Below are 24,466 nucleotides of genomic sequence, written 5' to 3'. Positions count from 1 at the left end.
CAACAATGTTTTCATGATTGTTGGGCTTGCACAGCCTCAAGGCAGTCTTGGTCTCACTCTGCAGTCCTAGGGAGCAGGCTGGGGGTGGGCAGGAGGTTGGGTAAGGACACAGCTGGAATAGCTGACCCAAACTGACCCAAGGGATATCACATACCATAATGTTACACTCAGCAATAAAATTGTGAAGAACTGGAAAGATATTTTTCTAGAGTAGAAACTATCTGGTTTTATCCTGCAGGTGTCAAGTGACTGATGGGCTTTGCATTGTTTTGTTTTGTTTTGTTTTTTTCCTCTTTTTATCCAATAATTAAGCTGTCTTTATCTTAACTCACATGGTTTTGTCACTTTTGCCCTCTGATTCTCCCCTCCCTCCAGCTAGTTGGAACAAGTGAGCAGTGGGGTGGAGGCCTCGCTGCCAGCAGGGTTCGACACACCACGCTGCCCTAGGTGACCCAGGGACTGTAGACTTGTCTCCTTCATGTCAGTGACTCTGATCACAGCTGTACAGTAGGACCTGTGCTGCTCAAGCTTCAGATCTCAACAGCTGTAGTGAAGGAAGAGCTGCGGACTGGATTTTTGTTTTTTGTAAGGTGGTAAAGGGAGCAAAAATCAAGCAGATTGCAATCTGCTAATAGTTAATGTTTCTGGCAGAAGAAACTGTAGGTCGTTAATTTTCAGGCTAAGTTAATTCATTTGAATGATCAGCCCAACCCCAGGTGTAATATGATGTGGCTGCTTTACATGGCCAAAGAGTTTAAGGAAGTCTGATAAGAATGGCCAGCCTACTTCGAGATTTAAGGACTGAAATCCAGTGGAATTATTCCAGGTTTGCTGATGTTCCCCAAATGTCCACTGTTCTGTTTCTCACTGGAAGTGCCTAAGAACCCTGTAAGAATAAAAACCTGTTATAAGCTACCACCTCTCTAATTGAGTCTAATTAAGTTTCAACTTGAGCTGCATCTTGCCTCAGAGCTCGTGACAAGCAGTGTTTCAATCTGCAGGTAAGAATATCGCTATTGTGATGTAAGGGATGCTTTGTTTTCTCTGGTATTACTTGGGTGCTAAGCTCCCGAGAGGGCTTAGCACCCAAGATGAGAGAAAACATGACTGAGCTTGAAGGTTGGGTTTTTCATAAGCACTCTTCCAGCTGTCATCTATTGACTGTCGACTGCAGTGACTGATTCTCCTGTGATTTATGTGGAAGGAGCACACAGGCAGTACTTTGCTACAGGTTGGGGTTAAACTCGCTTGCAAAACCAGGAGGGAAAAAAGAGAAAGCAAAAGAAAGTTGAAAATTTACATGTAACCGGACACATGTAATAAAAGGATATTGAAAAATCAGGACTGTTTGTGGGGTCAAGTAGAAATGAGTTATTTTTTAAGAGAAGGGTAGAAAAAAGAGTTGCTTTCCATGTGGGGTAGCAGATGTCTCTTCTGCAATGCTCAGAGCACGCAGGGCACCTTAGTGCTCCAGCACAGTCATCTGCAAACTGGGAACATGACCCAGCTATGGGCCTGAGTGGTTCTGCTTTGTCTGAGTGAGCTGCAAATCCAGCCCCAGAGCCTCAGTGCTGCACCATTGCTGTAAAAGAGCATGGGAGCAAAGTCCCCTCAATCCTTGAGTTTTCTTATTGAAAAGAGCTCATGGGTCTGCAATGGTCTTGCAGAGTGGCTGTGTTTGTGTTGCGTACTGAATGTGCACTACAGTCTGCAGACAAGCACTCACCATGGAGACACACAACAAGCCGTATCACTTTCTGTATGCCTCTGCAGGAGAGGTATTCAGTTCCATGCCTTCTCTCAGATTTGGAGTTGTTGCCTGAGCCCATTTACTGGTGGTCAGCATCCTGGTAATGTAATGCTGTTATTGCATTAGGAATTCCTTTAGATTAGCCTGTGCTAGAAGCACTTCAAGCAGTTTTCATGAATTGTAATTCTGTTGACAATTTCTGGATCTCCCCCATGGACATCCAGCCTATTTTCTGTAGCAGAGATAATTGTTTTTTCTAAGCCCAGTCAGACCCCAAAACTGAATGCAGGCACGATGTGTTCCAAAGGTGTTACGAACATTACTTCTCACTAAGCCAGCACAATTCAGATAGCTATCACAAGCTTTGGGACTTTAGCTGCCCAGGGCTGCTGGAGTCAAGGGCACAGCTCAGAACAGAGGATGCACAGTAGTGATAATTTCAAGTTGTGCATGTGCTCTTAATCCTCTCCTGAGGCTGCATTCACCTCCTTAGCAGTCCGTGGAGAGTGGAGTAAGGAAGGCTGTGAACAAGCTAGGGTGAACAGGAGATGTCCTGGAGGTTTGGCACTGATGGGAGGCTCAAACAAGTGGTCTGTAGACACAAGAATGGCTGGGGGGCAAACAGAGTGAGTTCAGAAGATACACACTGAATTGTGGAGCTATGAGACCTGCTGCAACAGTCCAGGTAAGACTAGGGAGTAATGAAGGAAGTCTCAAATCATCTGAGCATGAATCACCTACTCCCAGGGATGAGGAAAGTCTGGTGGGTGTTGGGTCAGCATTCTGCACTTTGAGGGCTTTTTATTTACAAGGACAACTGATCTAGTGGCTTAAAATTGCTGCCCTAGAATGTTGGAGGGGATAAAACAAACTGTATATCTGCTTACACCATATTTTCATTTCTGTTAGGGAAACTATTGTTAGAGTGGCAATGGATTGCTCCGTATCTTGGAGGTCAAACGTTGATTTGGACACAGTGAATACATTGACACGGGCATTACTTGTCATGTCTCTGCAGTTTTGCATTGCCAAACACTTGGTAAGTTTGCAATGGATCTTTAGCTTCAAAGATCACAGCTGCTGCAACTTGAAATTGATTTTCTTCAGCAGAGAGATGCTTGAAGCAAAAACCAATTTGGTTTGTATAAAGTACATTAGATATAAGAAGATATCCTTCAGAGTACATAGGATCACCTTTGAAGCCATTTTCACCCTACCATGAATAACAAGTTGCACAATAACAAGAATTTCTTACAGCCAATCTAATCTCTACTCAACTGTGAGTTTGGTTTGAAATCAGATAGGCCTATCTGCTCTGATTCAGGTCAGGTGTATCTTATTTCCCAATGATATTACAGAGATTCATAAAGCCTGGTAGTGTAACCTAGAGCGTGCTACCAAGGCAAGTGAAGCAGCTCTGATTGTTTTGAGGGGCTTGCCCAGTGAGTAAGATGCTAGACTGCTTGTGATGCTTTCAGAAGGAAGCAAGGAATTGGTCCATGGCATTTCATCTGATGGTGTTTCCTCTGGAGAATTGCACGTGTACTCTGCTTTTTCTCCCTGGACAGGCTTAGCATCTTGTATGTCTTCTCTCCTCCTCCTGCTATGAGTTAATAATTCTGACCTGAGAGCCTTTTCTTTTTGTATAGGTACTTCCACGCTTAGAGACTTTTATTTTACAACAGTGTTCCAGCCACTCTGGTTTAGGTTCTTTGGCAGCCAGCCTACTGAGAGTAGTGAGACAGGGTGTATGGTTTAGAGGGAAAAGCAGCGAGGAAGAAACCCCCGCAATAACTGCCCCCAGCCCTCTTTGCCTTTTGTAGTAGTGTCTGCTGGTGTAATAGCATCCTGATGTTCAGTAACATCTGATTTTTAGGTATTCAGGAGGTGTAGAAGGCCTTAGGGTGGTACTTTGGTTCCAGACAGAGATGCATTTGCAGTGCAGCTCCCGTGTAGTGTTGCCCTCTTTCTTCCCTCAGCACAGTGCTGCCAATCTCAGCTGTGTTAAGAATGCATGTTTTGTGGGTGCTACGTGCCTGCTGGACTGTAGAAACTGGACTGGGGAAAGAAAGGAAATACATCCTTTACCTGACTGCAACTTTATGTGGTAAGAATAGCAGCAGCTGTGGGTGAATGTGAATGAAGACACCTTAGGGTCTTCTTGGGCTTGTGGAAGATTCCTGGAGGTAAACTGTGCACAGTTATGCCTTCTTGATATGATGAGCCCATTCCAGGGGAAACCAATGTCAGCCTTAGCAGAGCTGGTGGGAGAATATTTCCTCTCAGAGATACTCTGATGGGGCAAGAAGCTGGATATGTTCAGGCAGTTGAGTTGTTCCTTGAAGACCGCTCTTTCCCGGACACTTGGCTGCCAGGAGGATCCTGGAATCTATTTGTATCATAAACTAATTTAAAACTACTCAAACAAGCCCTTGTGAGTGCATGAAACCAATGGGTATTCATGGATGTAATGATAACGACAAATTTATGAGCCACTTCATAAACCAAACCCCAGGAGCTACTGAGATCATAATTAGATTTGAGGATAACACGATCCTTCATTCCCCCCCTCCCCCCCTCCCAGCCTTCCTTTTGATAGAAAATCTAAAGAAAAAATTACAGAACTCAGCTCATTCTGGTGGATTCATTGTGGCCACAGGCACTTCATTCAGTAACATGCACAGACTGCAGTTTGAAACCATGCAGCCTGGGAGAAGTGTACATGTGGAAGTCCAGTGTAGACCACGTGGACTCCTTATGTATGTGGCCTCCCAAGCTTTAAGAGCAATTAATAATGAAATCAACTAATAACAAGATTTGCAACGTGAAGAGAAGACTCTTGTCTCTCTCAAGAGGAAATAAGCAAACCAGCAGGGGATGTGTTGATTGTGTCTGATTCATATTGTCTCTACAATCCCAGCAGAAGTTTTAGCAGCCCAGGAAGACGAATTATCCACTCTAACAAACAAATGGATCAGCATGGGGTTTATTAGGAGCAGGCTATCATTTAACAATGTCACAAATGTATTTATTATTAAACAGCGTAATACAGAATTTAAATGGAAAACCATTAGCCCTTAGACACCAAACAAGGTATGTCCATTACATCAAGTGGCTGTAATATTGCTTGCTTGCATGAATGCATGTCCTGAGTCCATTTTGCTGGACCTCAGGACTTACTGTGTTAATCCAGAGACAAATAAACAACAACAAAAAAAAAAGTGATGAAGTTGTATACTATCTAGTTATTTTGAAGCATTAAGCTACCTAATGGTTTCGCCTCAGTGACCTAGTAGGAAACTAGAGACAGGATTCTGGGTACAGAACAGAGAGACTCGATAAAAGAGATTGCCCATGGGGCAGGGTATGAAAAACGTTGAAGAAAGCTGAAAAAACACAAACTGCCTTCTAATGTTTACTTCATATTTTTAGCCTGGAGATTGCTCAGAGTTCTTTCCTTTTTCCTCAAGGCTGCAGTCCATGTCTGTAAGAAGACCAATCAGTAAATCATATGGTAATACACAGCAAGCAACATGGTTTCATTTATCACCACATTAAGTCACCCAACGGGAAGCATAAATAATGTAGATGCGGAAGATTAGTATTCAGCATAGCTGTATTTTAAGCTGGATTTGTGGGGAAGGTTTGGGGGCTGGACATATCTTCAGCACAGTTTTGCAGAGTATTTTTGTAGGTCCAGTGAACTCACAACCTCCTTGACCGGTAGCACAGCCGTACAAATCTACACGTTGATTTTGCAGCCCTGCAACTGCTGTGCAATGAAACTGACAATCATAGTAATGGTCTTTTGTTCTGGATATGGGGAAGATTTACTGGGCACAGCCATCTGATTGATGTGGCTGTCTGCACTTGTGGGCTGACAAAACTGACTTTGAACGTCACAAAAAAAATCAACATATTTTCTCAGCGTATTTTTAGTGTGTACTCATAAGTGCCCTGATGAAAGAAAGCTTGAAATCTGACAAGACAGACTTTCAACATTTAGAATCCAAACTACAGGATAAGCTGAGAGCTGAGGCAGCCATGGAGCAGATATGACAGACTACATTCACTTCTTTGCCCCTCACATCTATTTTTTAACTATTTTTTATATCTGTGAATACCGTATTTCTGAAGTTTTTTCAATATTATACAGATTTCTTAACTATCTACAATGTCAATCTCAGTTCATTTCCTTAAACTCTCAAGTTAGGTATTTGTTAATACACTAAACTGGCGATGCAAGAAGTGGGTTAAGCAGAGTTAACACGTCTTAAAACTTACCATTTACCAGAAGTTGCTCTTTGCCAAAAGTAAAATGAGTTGAAATTTCTGCTCCGGTTTTTTGTTGTGTGTTTGGAAGGGGAAAACAATGAAGGTTCCCCTTATTATGCTGAAAGTTGAAGCCAGTCCTTGCAGCAGGCTCTGTGAGGCATAAGATCTGCTACCATTGTGGGTCACAGATCTGTAAGGTCTTCATAAAGCAAGACTTCTTTTGGTTCTCTTCATTTGTGGTGCTCAAAGTTTGTCCCTTTCTGTTTCCTTGCCGTTCCCATTAAGCCATTCTCTCTCTCAATAGCCCATCACTGTTCCCTGGCTTTCCTATAGCCATTATCCACCATCACTTCATAACAGCAGATTTTATATCATCTCAACAAGATTTGAAAATATCTCTTGCACTCTGATAGCTTTGGTTTTAGCCATGCATGATTTTTATATTAATTATATCTTAACTGTTTAATTGCTGCAATTAACAGTACCCCCTTTTTTTTTTTTTTTTTTGAGTCATCACTATCATTGTATGGTATTACAGCAGACTCTCATTTCTGCAGCCAAGCTCTCACCTGTAGGGGTTATCTATGCTGATTCTCTTATGAGATGTCTGCATAGGAAATAAAATGCACTATCTCCAAATGGCAGATCCCATTGTCCATTCCAGTGTAAGTATAAACAGGAAGATTAGATGATATCACATAACTGTTCAGCTAATCAAGAGAGAGAGCCTGAGCTGTTACCTCTTCTCTTTGAGAGTGTCTAAAACCCTGCAAGGGAAATGTAAAACAAGAACATCTCCAAAATGTTCTTTGTTTATGCCCACTTTGTGCAGCTTGGGATTCCTATGCAAAGTACAGGGAAGCCAGAATTGGGTCTCCAAACCTAAAATTTAAAGAGCTTTGTAGACTGACTTCAGGTTTCACTGTGTCCACTCGTGAGCTGTCAGTAAGTCTCACCTGGAAGTGGTGAAACTCATCAGGGTGCTGCATCTGTGGTGGGAAGCTGAACATGCTGGTCCAGTTATGGGTGCTGGCCTCAGCTTTGTAAGAACTTAAGATCTTATCGTGATGAACCAAATGGAAGCATCTCATTCATTCAGGTGCAAGATCCTTTCATTTCTTTTTACAGCAAGACTGAGCAAAGCCCATTCTGTTATGACTGCAGCTATGTTTTTACTGTTTCTGACTCTCTGAGCTACAATTTTCAGTGTTACCTCTTGTCAGTCTTCTGTACTAAGCTAAAATCCATTTTAGGATACGTCAGAAGGATGCAAGTACAGCAGGTTATTGAAAGCTACTTGGACTGGAGTACACCCATGGTCATAGCCAGATATCAAAGTCTACAATTCCATCCTGCTGAAGAAAGATCTTGTTTCTCTGAAGTAATTGCTAGCTGGCTAGCTGTCAGGGATTAAACAAATTAAAACTATGCTCTGACACCTGGAAACAGGCTGGGATTTTTAAGAGAGTGTCATCCTTTGTATTGTGCTTGGGCTCAAGAGGCTTCTGACTGAACCTACTCAGCATTAAGCTGTCTTTTAACAGCACCATTAGCTATCATTACTGCACGATGTCTATCGAGCAATAGGCCACAGTATATATTTAGCTGCAGGAGGTCATTATCCAGTAGCAGTGTTCTTCGTGCCTTTAGATATTTGGCCTTACATAAGGGTCAGCCATCCTGACAACTGCCTAAAATGATTCAACCCAAAATAGGAATCCTGATTTTGAGTAAAAGAGGAAGGAATGAAGCTTCAGAGATAGCTCTTAATTCTCTGTCATTCTGTTTTTCCTTCTGTGTGTAATCAGAAGTGCTCTGTGTGCGCTTCTGGAGATTCTTCTTATTATTTTTTTTTGCAATGGTAATTGCTCTGCTGGGAGTTCTTATTATTGTTACATTCATTTGAGGTTGCTTACACAGATAGAAATCACTCAAGCAAAATCACTGCTTATCACCATGCAAGCGGGAAAGATATTAAGGTGACAGTTATATGGGCTTAGCTGCATTGATATAAACCATCTCCATTGGTTGGAAAAGCTGCCCTGGGACGAGCTCAATCGTTTTGTGTTTGCTTTCAAGTGCTTAGGAAGAAAGGCAGCAATTACAGAACACAGTGTAGGGTCACTTTAAGTCATCCAGTGATGAACATTTATGCCACGTCTTGCCAGCTTTGGAAAAGGCTCTGTTCTGTGTCAGTGGTTACCCGCTGTACAGATAATTGCAGAACAAACTCTATAGTCCAGTTGCTGCCTTTCTAATTACATCTCACCTTCATTAGGCTATTGAAGTGATAAATGCTGGAGAATACATTGGTCTCTAGTGAAAATGCTCTGTCTGTGGCATTCACTGACTGCAGTGTGAGTTATTTCCTTGAGAGACCAGCAGAACTCAGGGCAGCAAGGCCATGAACAAAACATCAGCAATGACAACAAGAAGTCAGCAAAACAGCTCAACTAACCAGAGAGCATCTAACAGTAAAGTCTATACCTGGCACTGAACTGCTCCAGTGGCTGGAGCTGATCCACCAGCAGTGAATTCTTTCCATTTTAGTTGGACTGGTGAAGGGAAGAAAGTAAGTTGATTTTGGCATGTGCTCGGGAGGCAGAGCTGCCTTGTGTTTATGGGTCAGTTCTGTGTGGGGGTACCTGTGATATGCCAAGAGGGTGTTGTGCTGAGCCTGTAACAGCTCCTTGTTGCTGCTCATGCCTCCTCACTCTTTCCTCCCTGTTCCACTGCAGTTTCCTCCCCAGGGGCTGCAGGGCAATCTCAGCTCTTGCACCAGCAGCCTTCTCCCCTCCTCACAGTTTGCAGGCCTGTTCCACCCACCTTCCTCATCCCTATGCATCTCTGTGCTATTTTGCCTTTTCTTGAGTATTTTTCTGTAGGGCAACTGCTATGACTGCTAAGAGCGCATCCTGGATTGGACCCAGACTTACACAGCTGCTTGGGGCTGATGTTTTGGTAGACAAACAAATAGGGTTTCCCACAAGCACAAATCATTCCCCAGAGGACAGCCAAAGTCATCTCATATCATTTCTGATCTTCATACAGACATATTGAGTGCTTCTCAACTGTATTTGCTGCCTGAAATTATTTGCTGAATACAGCCATTACTCGTTTCTGATTTATGAATTTTTCAATCCATGAGCAGCTCCGAGGAAGGTATTTGAGATTCAAAACCCTAGTAGTGCTGATGTGTTGATGAGCTAGTCTGAATGCATTAAGCTATTCAATATGTTTCTATTTTTTTACTGAAATGAGCATGACCTGTAAACGTTTTGTGCTACTGAAAATAAGAAGTCATTAAAATCCTTGGTGTTTGGCCTATGATTTAAGAATGCAATCCAGAGTTAGGAAGAAACAGCTGTGGGCTGCTTATTGTCAGACTGGAACAATAGACTTCCCTTCAGCTTCTTACCACATGGGTAGCTTTTTAATTCACACTGCCCATCTATATCTGAATATCTTGCAGATCTATGACAAGTCATTGGCATCTGTTACATTATTTCTATGCTTTTCCCAGAGAACAAGCTGCATGGAGTGGGATGATTTGTTTTGAGACTGATGCCTTTTCCAACAAGTGCCATTACTACTGAATGGTTAGCATCAGGTTAGCAGGCCAACAACCCAGACACAGCACTAGGAAGAACTCAGTCAAAAAAGAAAAACCAACAAAAACCCACAAAAAAACCAAGCCAATGGGGACAACAGACCACTTCAACTGAATGCCAGCCCACTGACCTGTCTTTCCAACCAGGATACCCCCAGCCCTTGCTGAACTGTTCTGTCATTGCCATTGTGACAGACACTCATAGTCTCTTAACATTATTTCCTCTTGTTCACTTAGGGAAGGGATAGTGAAATAATGGATAATGCCTGGCTATTTGCAAGGATGGAGTTCAGAGTTATTGTAACTTACAGTGAAATTTCATGTGCCAGTGTGACTTTAGGGCAGAATGTACCATAACCTAGAGAGCAGGGCATTGACCACAGGGCTGCTTGGAAGTATTTTTATGTGTTCTGCTGTATCAAGAGTAAACAGATCCATGCATGAGTCAAATCTACTCTCAAGCTCAAGTCTGGTGTTTGATTTCAGTGCTAATGAGGCTTTCTGGGTTTTCAGTAGCTCCTTCTTGGGAGCAGAGCTTACTCTTTAATATGTACTGTGAAGGGTTGCAGCAAAACCTGTTGACTTCTCTGCAATTTTGTGACGACCAGACATGATAATATGGATGCTGTAGAGGAGGAACACAACACCAGGTAACAGTAAGCAGGCAGACTCAGTGAACCCAGCCTTAACAAATATTTGCTCTTTGAGTGCTTTTGATACAGCTGGCTGAACATGAGCCAGCAGTGTGCTCATGTGGCCAGGAAAACATCCTGGCTTGTATCTGGAACAGTGAGGTCAGCAAAAGCAGGGAGGTGGTTGGCTGACTCTGAACTCATAAGTGGTGACAACACACCATGAGTAGTGTGTTCAGTTTGGAGCCCCTCCCTGTTAGGAGGGTACCGAGATGCTTGAGTATATGCAGACAAGAGTAGCAGGGCTGGTGAAGGGATTAGAAAAGAAGACTTGTGAAGATAGGCTGGGGAATCTGGGGCTGTTTAGTCATGAGAAGATGAGGCTGAGGTGAGACCTTATTGCTCTCTAAAAATGCCTGGAAGGAGGTTGCACTGAGGTGGCTGTTGCCCTCCTTTCTCAAGAGATTAGAAGTAAGGAAATTGCCTCATTGTGACAGGGGATTAGATACTAGGAAAAATTTCTTCAGAGAGGTGATAAAGCATTGCAGTGGGCTGTCTAGGGAAGCAGTGGAGTCCTGATGCCTGAAGGTATGGAAGAAATGTATGGATGTGGTGCTAAAGGACATGTTTTAGTGCTGGGACTTGGTAGGTCAGGTTGATGGTTGGACTTGGTATCCCTGAAGATCTTTTCCAATCTAAAGAATGTTATGATTCTGTGACTTTGCACGGATACAAGAGGGAAGACAGGCATTAGGGCAGTGTCGGAGGGACAGAGGAGTGATGAAAGTGAAAAAGCAGTGCCAGGCTGGCAGGGAAACATCTTGTGTTAGACTTGTGATATAGCCTCGTCTGTATCCTATAATCGCAGAATACCCTTAGTTGGAATGGAACCCAAGGATCATTAAGTCCAACTGCTGCCTTCCTCGGTGGTCCCTTCCAACCTCCATTATTCTGGGATAGTGAGAGGCACTATGTTAGAGCCCAGTAGCAGTTAAGCCAACAAAACCCTTCTTGACAGGTTTTAATCTGTTTGGTCAGAGGAGAAAAAAGCAAATGGGGAAACTTTCAGACATTTAGGTCTTCCTTTGCATCTGAAATAGAAGTTGTTCTATCCAAAAAAGTCCTTTTTCCTGGTTAATGGAGAAACATTATTATTTACCAGATGATTATTTGCAGGTGCCTGAATCAAGATGACTTTTTGAGGGAAGGTAGGGGGCAGAAGGTCTGTGATGTCAGCTCAGACTGTGCCTTGTTTGCATTAGGACCAGACTTAGGCCACTGATGCCTCCTGTTGTATTTAATAGCAGGGATGAAGACCTGATGCTTGCATGAGGTGTGGCTCCAAGCAGCTCTGGAGTGCTGCTGCCTTGCCCCAGAGATGTGCTTCAAGGTCCACTGGAGTTGTTGAATTAGCCACGTCAGTGGCCTTTGGGTTAGATCCTGAGGAGCATGGGAGGTTGTGCATGGTTTTATTTGGAAATTCAGGCTTTGCCCTCCTCCCTGATTAGAGATAGAAAAGTTTCAAATATTTGAAGCAGACTCTTGATACATAGATTGGAATTCATTTTCCAGCAAGATGGTTTCCTATTTCACTTTAAATAGTCTCTCTGTGACTATTTCCTCCAGCAACACTCTCTCTTTTTGTAGCTTTGTGGAGTACAAATGCAGGATGGGCATAAAGCACACAGCTCAAACTCCCGGCAAAGCAGAGGTGCCAACTGGTGAGGAACAGTTGTTGCTCTCTGCTTTTCACTTTTTATCCACTGATAAATGCTGTTACAGGGTCTAACTTGCCTCCAGACCACCACCAGTGGCAAAAAGGGGCAAAGGGTGCATACTTGAAAGGAGGGGAAGTAGAAGTAAATGAATAAATAAGACTGTATGGCTGCACTGTAGCTCTGAGGCATGTTTTTTAGGCCTGATAACGCAGCAAGTACAACAAAGTCATAGAAATCTGCATAAAGCTTTTTTTTTTATGATAATGACTTGGCTTTTCTCCTCAGAGCTCCACACACTAATGAAATTCCCAGAGATTTATTAAGCCAGCCCAGTTTATTAAAAAACGTGACAAAAAACAATTAAAGATTAGCTGTTCTGCAATTTCCCTGTGTTTCTTACGTACCTGTTTGTTAAAATACAGTAAATGTTCTTAATCATTCATCACTGTGACATGGAGTAATTGTTTGTTATTACTGTTTGGATTACAGAGTACCTAGAAGCTCTAGTCAGGGATCAAAGTCTTATTGTGTGAGGCGCAGCATACACATAATAAATAGCAGCCTGCAGCCCCAAATAAACTGCAGGATGGGCTTGCTGTACTACATCACTTTCAGTATGTTTCTCCCAACGAAGTCTCTTCTTTCTCTGTGACAGCCTGGTTATTCAGTATGAAACCCATCTTCCTGACTTCCTGACAGGATGCTGCAATGCTTTCTGTTGCACAGTTAATAGGAATGTTCCTTTGGCAGGAGTATGTAAAGGGAGGAGAGAAGGGGAAGGTAATTCTTTGTTTCAGGAATTCAATCCATCACAGCCTGCAGTATTTTCTTCCTCAGTACCTTTCCCTGTCACTCATTAGGATATATATTGGGTTGAGTAAGTTATAGTTTGTTTCTCCAGCTAATGACTACTGAGGCCTGCAACAAGCACAGTAACTGGAATACAGGCTGCAGGAGAGAAATAACTTATTCTCCATTTCAGCACATCACATATGTGCCTATACAGAGTTTTCTTTTGGATCCAGTAAATGAGGAGCTCGATTCAGTATTGCCTTATGGTCTCATCCCACGTTAAGGAATAAAACCTGACAACACAGATAGATCTCAGAACCAGTTGGTATCCAAATGCAGTATCTCAGCTTTCTTACTCCTGAGAAGAAATTTTTGGTTCAAAACCTTTTTGATCCACTGTGGCAGGCTTGTTATTGATTTGTCCCTGGGATGTGTTATGATTGAGCCGCCTCTTCTTTTCCACTGTAGAGTCAGAAGAACTGCTTTGTTGAGTTCTGTTTCATATTCATTCCCTTTCTGCATCTCTCTGCATGGCTTACCCACATTAGAGTAGCTGGCAAAAATAAGACAAGTGGGAGAAACAAGGCCTTCTCCTCAGGGTGGGCTGTGAGGAGTACAATGGCTCCTCACCCAGCTCTTGCTCCAACTTCATCCCTCTTTCATGTTAGTGTTCTGTATTCTGACCCTGTTTCTGTCCTGGATTCTGACTTGCCCGTGACTTTAATAGGCTTTCATCCTTCCCATTCTTCTCCACAAGAGGTAGCGGGTGTTTAGAGATATAGTGGTTAGGTTTGGAAAAGCTCAGTGTAATCTGTGGTGAATTTCCTTCATCCATGGCAAAATATAGGTAACCGAGAAGGAGAATTAGTTGAAATGTCATTGAGAAGTATCAAAAGTGTTCGCTAGGGACCATATGCTTCTCTCTGTAGTGGAATCCTGTTCTCTTTACATGCATTAAGCCCTAGTTAAATGGCTTATCTATTGTGCTGAGCCCTAGTTAAATGGCTTATCTATTTATTTAAGGTATTTAATTAATAACTCGGATACAGTACCAGTTCTCATTGTTCTTTGCTGATAGAGCAGAGCCAAGAGAGCAGACCTGCGTTATCAAAGCATGCTGTGCAGCTCTAAGAAGAGGCTTTTGACCTGAAAAAAAGAGGCTGGAGCTGCTCCAAAGCTGCTCTTGCATGTAGCGTGCAGGAAAGGAGTTGCAGTAATGAGCTGGCATGGGAACTGGCATGTCAGCCAGGCGTGTGGCAACAGGCTGCAAAATAAGAGTGAACACACAAACTTCTTTTAAAAGCCCTCAGCTATAAATAAATGCATAAATAAACCCTGTCTATTTTGCTGGAGGAGCTCACTTCTTTGGAGCTTGTTTCCCCTCTTTCTTTTGAATTTCAGATAAGGGGTGAAATTCTCCATTGTTTTGATCAGAAGTAATGCTACTGAGCAAAGGGGAAATTCAGCAAAGAAATTCTTCACTCAGAGAGTAGCAAGGCCCCGGCACTTCTACCTAGAACTGTGGGTGCCCCATCCCTGAAGGTGGCCAAGGCCAGGTTGGATGGGCTCTGGGCAGCCTGAGCTGGTGGGAGATAGCCCTGCCCATGGCAGGGGTTGGGGGGGCTTCAGGGTCCCTTCCAACCCAAGCCATCCGGTGACTGTATGAAGAATAAGCAGAGCTGCTTTCCTTGTGGTAGTGGGGTCTTGTTTGTTATTTAGTACTGGATGAGTAAGCTCAGAGGTATCCTTGTGACTTTGCAGCCAGATGAGAAAGTGTGACTATACCCAGGTCAGTAACGTTTATACGTTTAAGAATGCCCAACCCTGTGATGCTGAGAGTCAGAATGTTGTTAAGAAAGTCAGGTGTCTCTTTATATGGCAGAGATCGTTCTTGGAAGGCTCAATTGATCTCTGTTGAGAATAAGGTCCAGAGCATGCACTCATTCATCCTCAAAAGGCTGTAGTAGCAGCAGGACAAGGAAATGATTGTTGTCTGACTTCCAGCCACATCAGAGTTGACAGTATTAAGGTTTCCCCCTGTTAGCTTCAGATCCCTCCCCTTCTCCTGCTCTGGTTTGGATAGTAAGCACGTCGTCAGGCTTGGGGTGTTTGCTGAAGAACGTGGAATACAGGGACAGCCAACTGGCTCTTCTCAAATTGCAGCCTTCTCTATCTCCAGGCATGGGATTTCTTGTGGGAGCAAGAATTAAAGGTAAAGAACAAGTTGCCTACCTAGAAAACAGACAGCACTTCCTTGTCGTCATGGGACAAATGGGGCAAGGTGTCAAATAAGAAGGAGCACTACTGTGTGTAACGGGCCCCTTCATCAGCAAAGACTTGAAGCAAGGATTGTGAACCACAAATGTCTCTAGTAAGCTCTCTGTGAATGATCTGCAGATCAAGGATTCTTCATTAGAGGGAGGCAGAATTGTTTCTGAAGAACAAGCAAATGTGAAACTATTGCAGTCAGTTCACACCGAGACAAAAGCAAAGTGTGGAATAAGTTATCTGGTGCCAGCAAGGCTTTTAGAAGGGCTGGAGGCAGAACTGCTCAACGAGGGCTTGTGTGCTGCTAGAAACAAGAACTTCATGCTGATGGCCCTCCTCAAAGGTCTAGTTCTAATAGGTTTTTTGCACTGCAAGTTGTTGAATCTGTTGCATAATAATGAGAAAGTGACTGTTTTTTTCCATAAACCAACAAAATGAGACAATTTTAAAAGCAAAATAGAGCCTGGTGCTGTTACTGAAATGTATTTTGCCTTGCTCATGGTGAAAACGCATTGCCACTGGCTTTCATGTCAGACAGACTGGTATTTTCCGAAGGAAAAATAGTCCACTGGGAAATTTCTAACCAATTCTAGAGCTAATATGTGAGTTTGTGGCAGGATGCCTGGTTTTCTGTTTTTTGTTTTGTTTCTTCATTTGTTATTTTCATTTTCATTCTACTGTACTTCCAAAGTCAATGGACATTTCTCTTGAAAACATGGCTCCAGAGAGAGAGATTTTTCACACCAAATGCCCCTCCCTCAGTGACAGTGGTATCTAGCTGTGCCAATTCACTGTGTACTGGTAAACAGCTACCACGTTTCACTTCATCAGCTGTTGTACTTCATTTATAAGCAAAATGATTCATCTGTGAATATGAAAAATACAGAAAGAAAAAAAAAATGCAGCTTGTGGCTAATTTCCACTAAGGGCAGCTTGTGGGTGAGGGCTGGGTATACACAGATGCAGAAGTAGGTCGTTGCTATTTGCCTGATAATTTTACAATCCTAAAAGCTTGTGCTTGTGAATGGTGAGAAGTTTGAGTGCATATACCCAAAGCGAGCAAGACTGTCTATAAATAATATTTTTCCTAGCCTTCTAGCTAAGAGAAGCAAATTAGTGATAACACTTGACCGATATACAAAATTAGGAATGAATAAAAGAAACTGATTGATAGTGTTTTTTCCATTGGTGCCATCATACAAAAGCAGTGGAGCACCTGATCAAAGCGACTGCAACAAATGCAGAGGATTGAAGAAAAAAATATATATTAGTTGGCTACCCTGGAAATATCTCCTGCCTCCTTTTCTATTTACCATGGTGTAAATTAGGAGTACCTCTGTGAAAACAAATGTGATCTTCACAGGGGTAAAAGCAATGGAAAAGATGACATACGTCTGAAGTGCTGCAGAAGACAGCAGCCAAACCTTCAGCATGTAAGCTGTGTGGGTAGTGTGAGGAGAGCTGCTTTCTTTAACACTTCCAGGACTACTTGGGCAAAGTTATTCTGTTCTTTTATTCCCCCCACTCCTCCCTTGGAAAGATAACAGAAAACACAGTTATTCTGAGAGGCTGAGAATAACATTTCGTCAAGTGCACCCTCCGTAAGTTTGCAGATGGCACCAAGTTGGAAGGAAGTGTCCATCTTCTGCTCATGAACTGATTAAGCTGCGCAGCCACCCTGAGATGGAGTAACATCCCTGCTCTGCAAAAAGCAAACCTTAAGTCAGGGCAATGTTGCATCTGCCAGAATCTCACAGGATAGTACTGGCAGGAAACACCCCTCCTTTCCCAACACAGTTCTGTGTTTTTCAGTCAAAAGCCTGTATTTTCTTCCAGGACTGTGGCAGCTAATCTAAAGGCTTATCACCATGCAGAAATCTCTGTGCCTTCTGGATTTCTTCCTCTGGAGCCACTGTGAGAATGGACACATCAACACTGCCTTCTGCAGGAAAGCTGGCACTCTCAAATTGGTGCCATGCTGCAATAACTGAAACCCCCTGCCAGCTTGGTGATAGTGCTTTCTAATCAACTTTGCAATGAATATATCTTAAATCATGTTAATCCACCATTTAAGCAGAGATAGTGGTTCCAGACAATAAAGCACCATACCTGGAGGGGAATGTACCTGCTGCTTCCCCAGAGAGGAGGCAATTAACAGCACGAGTGATGTCAGATGAGCTAGCAACACCAGCATTTATCAGCCCAAGCTCGTTTCCTGCAACAGAGGGAATCTTTGCACTCTGCTTCTGGTGCAATCAGCTTTTATTTACGTGGTTGTGGAAAGCTGCTCTTAAAGGAAAAGTGAACCTGCACTCTCAGGAGCAGTTTCACTCTAATTTACTCAGATGAATTTCTGACTGGAGTATGCTGGATGTTGAGTTATCATGTGGAAACGAGAGTCCTAAAAAGTGAGAGTAGGCAGGATGCAGTGCCCAGCTTTAAAAAATCTGAGTCTGGAGACCCACAGACCTCAATGAAACATTGATGGAGAGGCTGAGCTGCCTTTTTCATGAGAGTTTTCACGCTCTCATCTTCTCATGCTCCCATGGATTACAGGAGGTGCTGGCATCCCAGCCCAAAGAGACTGCAGTCCAAACAGAAGGCATTTCTGAACTTTGGGTAAGAAAAGAATGATATATTGGTATGCTTTTCTGTTAAGCCCCGAGCTAAACATTGGGAACGTTCACTGCAGAGGAACTTCTCTTAATGAATTAGCGGTGGTAGCTTGAAAAATAGAGTGCAGTTTCTTGGTTTAATTATCTAACCTGCTGTGCATACGCAGCCATAACCTGGGCTTGCTCAGGTGTTGCAGCAGTGGTGCCTTAACACAATGCTTGCAGTGAGCTAATCATGCAGGCCCTCAAGTGGCCTTTGCAGCCACCGTGGACTTCTGTTCTGCTGCTGTTGTGTTCCTCCTGGGCTTGGCCAAGCAGACCTGAAGCCAGGGTTATTGGTATTGAATTAGCTGCAGCTTCAGAAGAAGAAACAAAGGGATATTTATGTGTGAGGGGACCTCAGGAACTCCCCATCCGTGCTCAAAAACAGCTCTGATTTGGAGGATTTTGCTCATGGCCTCATCTACCTGGATATCTCCATGCGTTGGAGATGCTCCAGCCTCCTCAGGCTGCTGTTCCATGGATGAAACATCCTGAGGTTGTTTTGTTTTTTCTTTTCTCTCTGATCATATGTTGTTTCCTTTGCTGTTGCTGCTACTCTTTGCCTCTGCTTTTCTGCTGTCCCTTCAAGAACAGTTTGGCTCCAGCTGGTCCCTGAGAGCCCTGGTGGGCTCCTGCTTTACTTGCTGTGCTTTCAGGGACAGTCTTACATAGGGCAGCCCAAAACTGGATATAATATTACTGGAATGGACACAAAAGACTGTGCAGAAGGTAAGGATCCCCTTGACCCCTGGCTATGCTCCAGTTCATCTACTTCAGAATGTTCTTGGCTCTCTTAATGCAAGAACGTATTGCTGTCTCATTTTAAGCTTTATGTCTACCGGGACTTATCTTCAAGAATGTGTTTATGGGAAGTAGGAATATAGTTAGGATTGTTGCCAAGCAGTGTGTCCCAGAGAACATGCTGCACACCGTTCCTCTGGCTTTTGGGCTTCTTAAGATTGAGTTTCACTTCCCCCAGAATGAAGAATATTCCCTCTTCCTCCCATATAATTCATAGGATCGTAGAACATCCTGAGTTGGAAGGACCATCAAGTCCAGCTCTAGGCTCCACGTAACATCACCCACAGCTCTGATAGCATGTTGCTTGGTGAGTCCTGCAAACCTATGCCCGGTATCATTGCTGCATTTCCTGGTACGGGGAGGTAAAGCAGATAACGTGAAATTGTCAGGTGTGCAAATGAATCTTGTTTTCCTGTAAGGATGGCTTCATCTGAAACCACAGCAAGCCATGGGAAGCTAGGCTATCAACTTACATATGTACATGGAGAATTAATTGTGTCTGGTAGAAGTGTGTGTGTGTGTGTGTGCATTTGTATACGTGGTATCTGTATGCAACACCTGCGCTGCATTGTTTGGTTTTGGCCTTGAACTTGAATTCAACCTGGTTGTGTTTACTAAAGGCTGGGCAAAAGATGACTTATAAAGGAGCCCTGGGATAACAGCAGCCCATCTGTCGCTCCCTTGGATTTGGCTTGAAGGGTTCTACTGGAGGCATTGCAGGTAAAACATCACTTTGCTATTTTACATAGTGCAAGATAAAGCAGGCAAAATGCAAGGAATAGTGCTGGAAAAGCACCACAGAAACACCAAGAGGGATTCGTCTTGGGGAGACAGAATAAATTAGTGCCCCTGTCCTTAATGTTGCACGGAGAGAAAGGAAAAAAATGAATTTGCCATCCTAAAAATGCCTAACAGTAAAACAGCAAGTTGTCAGAAGTAATCGGATCAGGTGGAGGCAGAGATCCTCGGAGGAGGAGGACTCTGTAGTTACTGTATGCTGCTGCTAAATGAGGCAGAAAAAAGGTAACTGGAAGTGTCCTTATGCTATGTAGGAAAATAAATAGCCAGAAATAAGTACTTCATAGTCTAGTAGGAGCAGAAGGTCGTATCAGATACCACTGGGAAAGCAATCCATAGGAGGGTTGCCAAAGCACCTAGCTTTGGTCTTGAATTTTTTTGGGGGGAGGTGGGGTGGTGCTCATGGCTTTTGTGTGCCGTGTGCTGTCTGCCTGTCAGAGTTTGGGACACCCAAGTTCAGATTCCTACTTTTCCTCTGCAGTTGGTTGTCTCTGAGGGCAGTCTGATGAGAATCAGCACGCTATCGTTTGCTTTTTCTCTGAGTGCAAAGAGAGATAATAAACCCCCACTTTCCTTCATTATATGGCCATTTTGGAATTGATTCCCTGAAGTTTTTACAGTACTCCAAATACACGAGTGACAGGGTCTTATAGGAAAAGAGAGCTTGCATTGCTATAGTAAGTATTGAATGCTATGCGTGAGATTAAATTATGAATTGATGTTTTGGAGTGCTTGGGAGGGGAAGAGAGGAAGGTCTGTTGGCCTTTTGGCTTTTCTGAGATTCTTCAAAGTTCTTGATGCAAATACAGCAGTCTTCTTAAAGTACAGAAACCCAGCCAGCGTGTATCAGAAGTGTTCTGAAAAAAACTGATGGAAAGGGGAAGGTGGATAGCTCAGTGATGAAGCTAATTGCTTATTTCCACTTCCTACTCAGTGAAAACTATCAGAAGCCATTGAAGGAAATAATGCGTGTACTCTGACATAAATCTTTGTGCAAAGTGTAATTAGCTGTCAGTAGCATTTGCCACCACTGAGTACCTGATTATAACAGTGGCTTGACATCTTTTATGAATGAATGCAGGAGGGTGAGGAGACGTACCCTTTGCTGGTGGCTTTTAAGTTGTTTAATGCAGAAAGCAGTGCGTGCTTGGGGTTCCTGGGCCAGTTTCTTCCCTCCATGCGTCTCATGACAGGGAATAGTTCAATGGCCAGGCACTGTATTATGGATTTGCCCCTTTGTAGTCTTTCTGCTTCAGAGTTCATTAACCGTAAGGTTCTGCCCAACCAGGAAGAAAACACTCTGCTTTCAAAGCTCTTGTAATCTCTGCCATTGCTGTTGCATCTGTGGGAGCCGAGTAAAAAAGGTGTGTGGCCAGGGCTGCTCTGAAAGAGGTGGCTGACAGGGAGCATGGTGCTAGCTGGGTAGGACTGACCCCATCAGGGACAGAACTTTTGTCTCTGTGCACATGTACACCCAGATACGATGCTAACAAAGTGATTCTTGGAAGGCTGAAAGTAGTTAAATGTATTATTTTCTTCAATCGGGTTGCTAAATTATTCCGGATATGTTAGGCAACGTAATTAAACGCACACAGACATACACTAAAAACTCGTGTTCTTTGTCAGAAGAGAGGGAGCGTGTGTCAGCCCCAGCCTTCAAGCTCTGTTAGTTTTAATTTGAGTTTCAGAATTAGTAATCAGTTTTGCTGGAACACTGTTGCAAGAAATAGATCTTCGCATGCATGGGGCTTGGGCACAGTTTCAAATGAGTATTTGTTAAGAAGAAGCCATTCCCTTGTCATGTTATGGTACATTACATGAGATTTATTTCCATTGTATTAAAAACCGCAGGCCCAAGGGGAATGTTCTCTCATCTTGTTGGCCAAGGGTGATTTCTGAATTCCGTATGATTTTATTTTTTTTTTCTGGTGGGGCTTTTAATTAAGATAATGCAACACAAAACCTCCTTGTTTTTCTGTGCTGTAGTTACAATGCCAGAAGACCAAGGGACTTGAAGCACTAAGATTGGTGATGGTGCCAAGTGTGAGGCCTGTGTCAAACCTTCACTGGGGCTGTTCTGGACTCAAGAAATCCTAATAAGGATTTTGCCACTCTGCTGCCCTCAGCTTTGCATACTCCAACATCGTTTTGTGTTTTTCCCACTTGCTCCCAGGGCACCACTTCAGACTGGATAGATAATGGTTGTCTGTGTCTCTCTTCCTCCACAGGAAAGGGGCACTATGCTCAACCTCAGCTCGGCTCTGAGGATGGAGCAAGGTATGCAAACAGCAGGGACAACAGGAAGCCTCCAGAACCTGAGGAGATTTAATGATCAGGACTTTGAGCACCTTCGATCCCTGTGTCTGAGCCAAGGCCTGTTGTTTGAGGATGACACCTTCCCTGCTCATGTCAGCTCCATCGGTCCCAACCTGCTCCCAAAGGATAAGCTGCGGCAAATAGTGTGGAAGAGGCCAAGTGTGAGTTTTGCCAGCTGAGGTGTTTTGTACCACTGCTGCTGGATAGGGGTCCTGATGCCTTCATCCTGGGGGGAAGAAGCCTGTGCTAAGCAGGGAGACAGGGCCCAAGGAGAGCACTGGGAATGCAACATTAAAAGAAGACATCCTTATTGTGGAACACGTGGAAGGAAGTTAACATGTTTACAGCATCTACTTCTTCATGTCTAGTGTGAGCTGCCCTTTGCAGACCAGGGCAGCGAGGAGAAGGATGCTGTAAACACCGAGTAAGCAGAGAGGTTTGCAAGCAGCCCATAGAAGGGGCCATATGTTCTATGCATGCCCTGATTGCTTGGGTGCTAAACAATTCCTTTGTCGAGGTTCTTCTGCCTGCTTCAGGTCCTGGGGCTCACTTGCTGCCTCTTTAAGTCTGCTCCTGGACTTGCCTCTCTTCTGAAAACCTTCCTCAATTTAAACTGCACATTAAACTGGGATGGGATTTCCCAGAGGAGTGTGTAGGTCAGGAGCACCTAGACAGCATTTGGAATGTCCCTTTTCCTAACTGTTCAGAAGTTGGGATTTTCCATTAGGTGGGAATTGTTCCTGACCCAAGGCCTCGTGACAGAGATTTTGCCTGTGGTGTTTCAAGCATTAATCATCTCTTAGCAAAGTCTTAGGGAGACACCATGCTACTGCACTTAGTATCTTAGTATTGGGAGTAAAAATAGAGTTTGGGACAATGCTTATCTAATGGGACTCACTACTAATTCAGATAGTGTAAGTTTCATTATTTGATACAGTCATTTTGCAAAAGTGCTTTCTCACATTTGACCTCTCCTCTGTCCTTTGCAAAGCAAATACAGCTCCTTCAGGAGCAAAAGGCCTATACTAATTCTACACTGCCTTGAGTGATGCTTTGTTTATTGGCACTTTATTTAATTCCCAGAGATTTCCTGGTAATAGCATCAACATTAAAGAAATCTGAACACAGAAACCGAGTAAATAAAACTGAGCCTTTAAAAATAAAAAAAGAAAGAGGAAAAAAAAAAGTATTTTTGGAATTAGGATCTTCCCACACAGCTAAGCTAATCTGGAGTTCCTACTGCATCAGTCTTGGCCTATCTGTAGCCACAGGAGAGAAACAGAGAACTTCTATTCAGACAAGAAACCAGATGGCAGCTTGGAATTAACCTAAAATCTTAGCTTTAACAGCACAGAGAGGGAACCCGGGAGTACCTATCAAATAAAAAGAAATAAAAATAGAAAAAACATATGTACACAGTCATGTGAGCTGCTTTAAGCCAATTATGGAAATGTGCTGTTTCCTCGTATCCTGTTCGGTTTTTCTCCTTTCAAAGTCTTGAGTTAATCCTGTATTTACTTCCTTTGTTTGCAGTTGCTGTTGTGTTTTAGTGCTGAACCACGTAAAGGAGTTGCAGGTGCAGTCTGAATGGGTTTCTGCCTCTGGTGATGGTTGTTCTCCAGCAGGGATTTCCTCTCACACTGGTGGGCTCCTGTCTGCACAGTCTGAGCACCCCCATCCCTGCTGTGATAGAGAGCTAGGGCAGGTTTTTGAAGCCACTGCAGTATTTGTGCTGTAAATGTGTGAACAGAAATTGAGTTACCCTGCTGCAAAACAGGAAATTGATTTCTGGTGGAGTGGGCAAACCCCTTCAGATCAGCCTGGTTTTTCATGTCTAAGAATATCAAAGAAAAGGGAGAATAAGAATAGGAAAAGGAGAAATAGAGAGGGGAAAAAAAAAAGACATTCAAAGATGGGAATCTCGATTTTGTGTTAAACACAGAACTGTTGATAAAGTCTCCAGCCAAGGATGGTCTTTGTGAAAGAAAGACTTCTTGGAAGTCTTTCTGCTCTGGATTGGTTCCATTCATTGCCTCAAGGTGAGGTGTTTTCTCCTGTCTTCAGGGCTGTAGTATCTGGCAATGGTGGTGATCTGTCAGTGTAGTCTGTCTTATTTTCCTATATTCCAGGCTCTGTAGCCTTCCTCACTTGTCGATAAGCAAAAGTTCATCAGCCTTTGGTCTTAGGCTACAGCTAATTTAACTATTTGTGCTAAGCAGGTTCTCTACGTTGTTCTCTTTTACAGATAGAGTACCAAATTGTGCAACACTGAAATGGAAGAGTCCAGAGGAAAAATGCTACAAAGCCTCATAATAATTTTTCATGAAACATGGCAAACTTTCTAGAAACATAAATCTAGTTTCTGTATTTATCATGCAATTTGAGTGCTAGTGAATTGTAAAGTCTGCATACCAATGTGCAGAGTAACTAGGCACATAGCTATGTTTTGCAGTAACAGACAGTAGTTCCTCATGATGCTTTATGACCACTCTATTTCCTTGGAAGAATAAGGAGATAACTGGAGACTTCCTTTCCTCCCTTTCCTTCTGCTTGAGAAGGGCTAGATTTCTAAAGTGCTGCTCCCGTCACAAATACAGAGTAGAGTAGACTAGAAGAATAATTCAGTTGTACAGAGGCCATTAAGTCCAGCTGCCTGACCATATCAGGGCTTACCAAAAGTTAAAGCATGTTAATGGGGACATTACCCAAATGCTTCTTGATCACTGACAGCCACGGGGCATTTACCACCTCACTAGGAACCCGATTCCACGAATGCTGCATGGTTTGGCAGCTGTGCACAGAGCCTTCAGAAATGTATTTGTAGTGTTAGACAAACCCAAATAAAAAGC

The 24,466-nt window shown here is 43.2% G+C and overlaps 1 protein-coding gene across 1 annotated transcript in view; it reads left to right on the top strand.

The window, feature by feature from the left end:
* Positions 1-19,185: 19,185 nt before the first annotated feature.
* Positions 19,186-24,466, top strand: part of LOC136050504 (calpain-13-like) — a 33,561-nt gene continuing 28,280 nt past the window's right edge. Inside the window, exons 1-2 of the mRNA XM_065739410.1 lie at positions 19,186-19,223; positions 21,530-21,778. Of these exons, the coding sequence (XP_065595482.1) occupies positions 21,542-21,778 (237 nt within the window). The 5' untranslated portion in view covers positions 19,186-19,223; positions 21,530-21,541. The remainder of the gene's footprint in view (positions 19,224-21,529; positions 21,779-24,466) is intronic.

This window comes from Cyrtonyx montezumae, unplaced genomic scaffold (assembly GCF_038088225.1).
Source record: "Cyrtonyx montezumae isolate F1298 unplaced genomic scaffold, pur_monq_1.0 scaffold_24, whole genome shotgun sequence".
NCBI lineage: Eukaryota > Metazoa > Chordata > Aves > Galliformes > Odontophoridae > Cyrtonyx > Cyrtonyx montezumae.
This window is presented reverse-complemented; position numbering and strand designations above follow the sequence as displayed.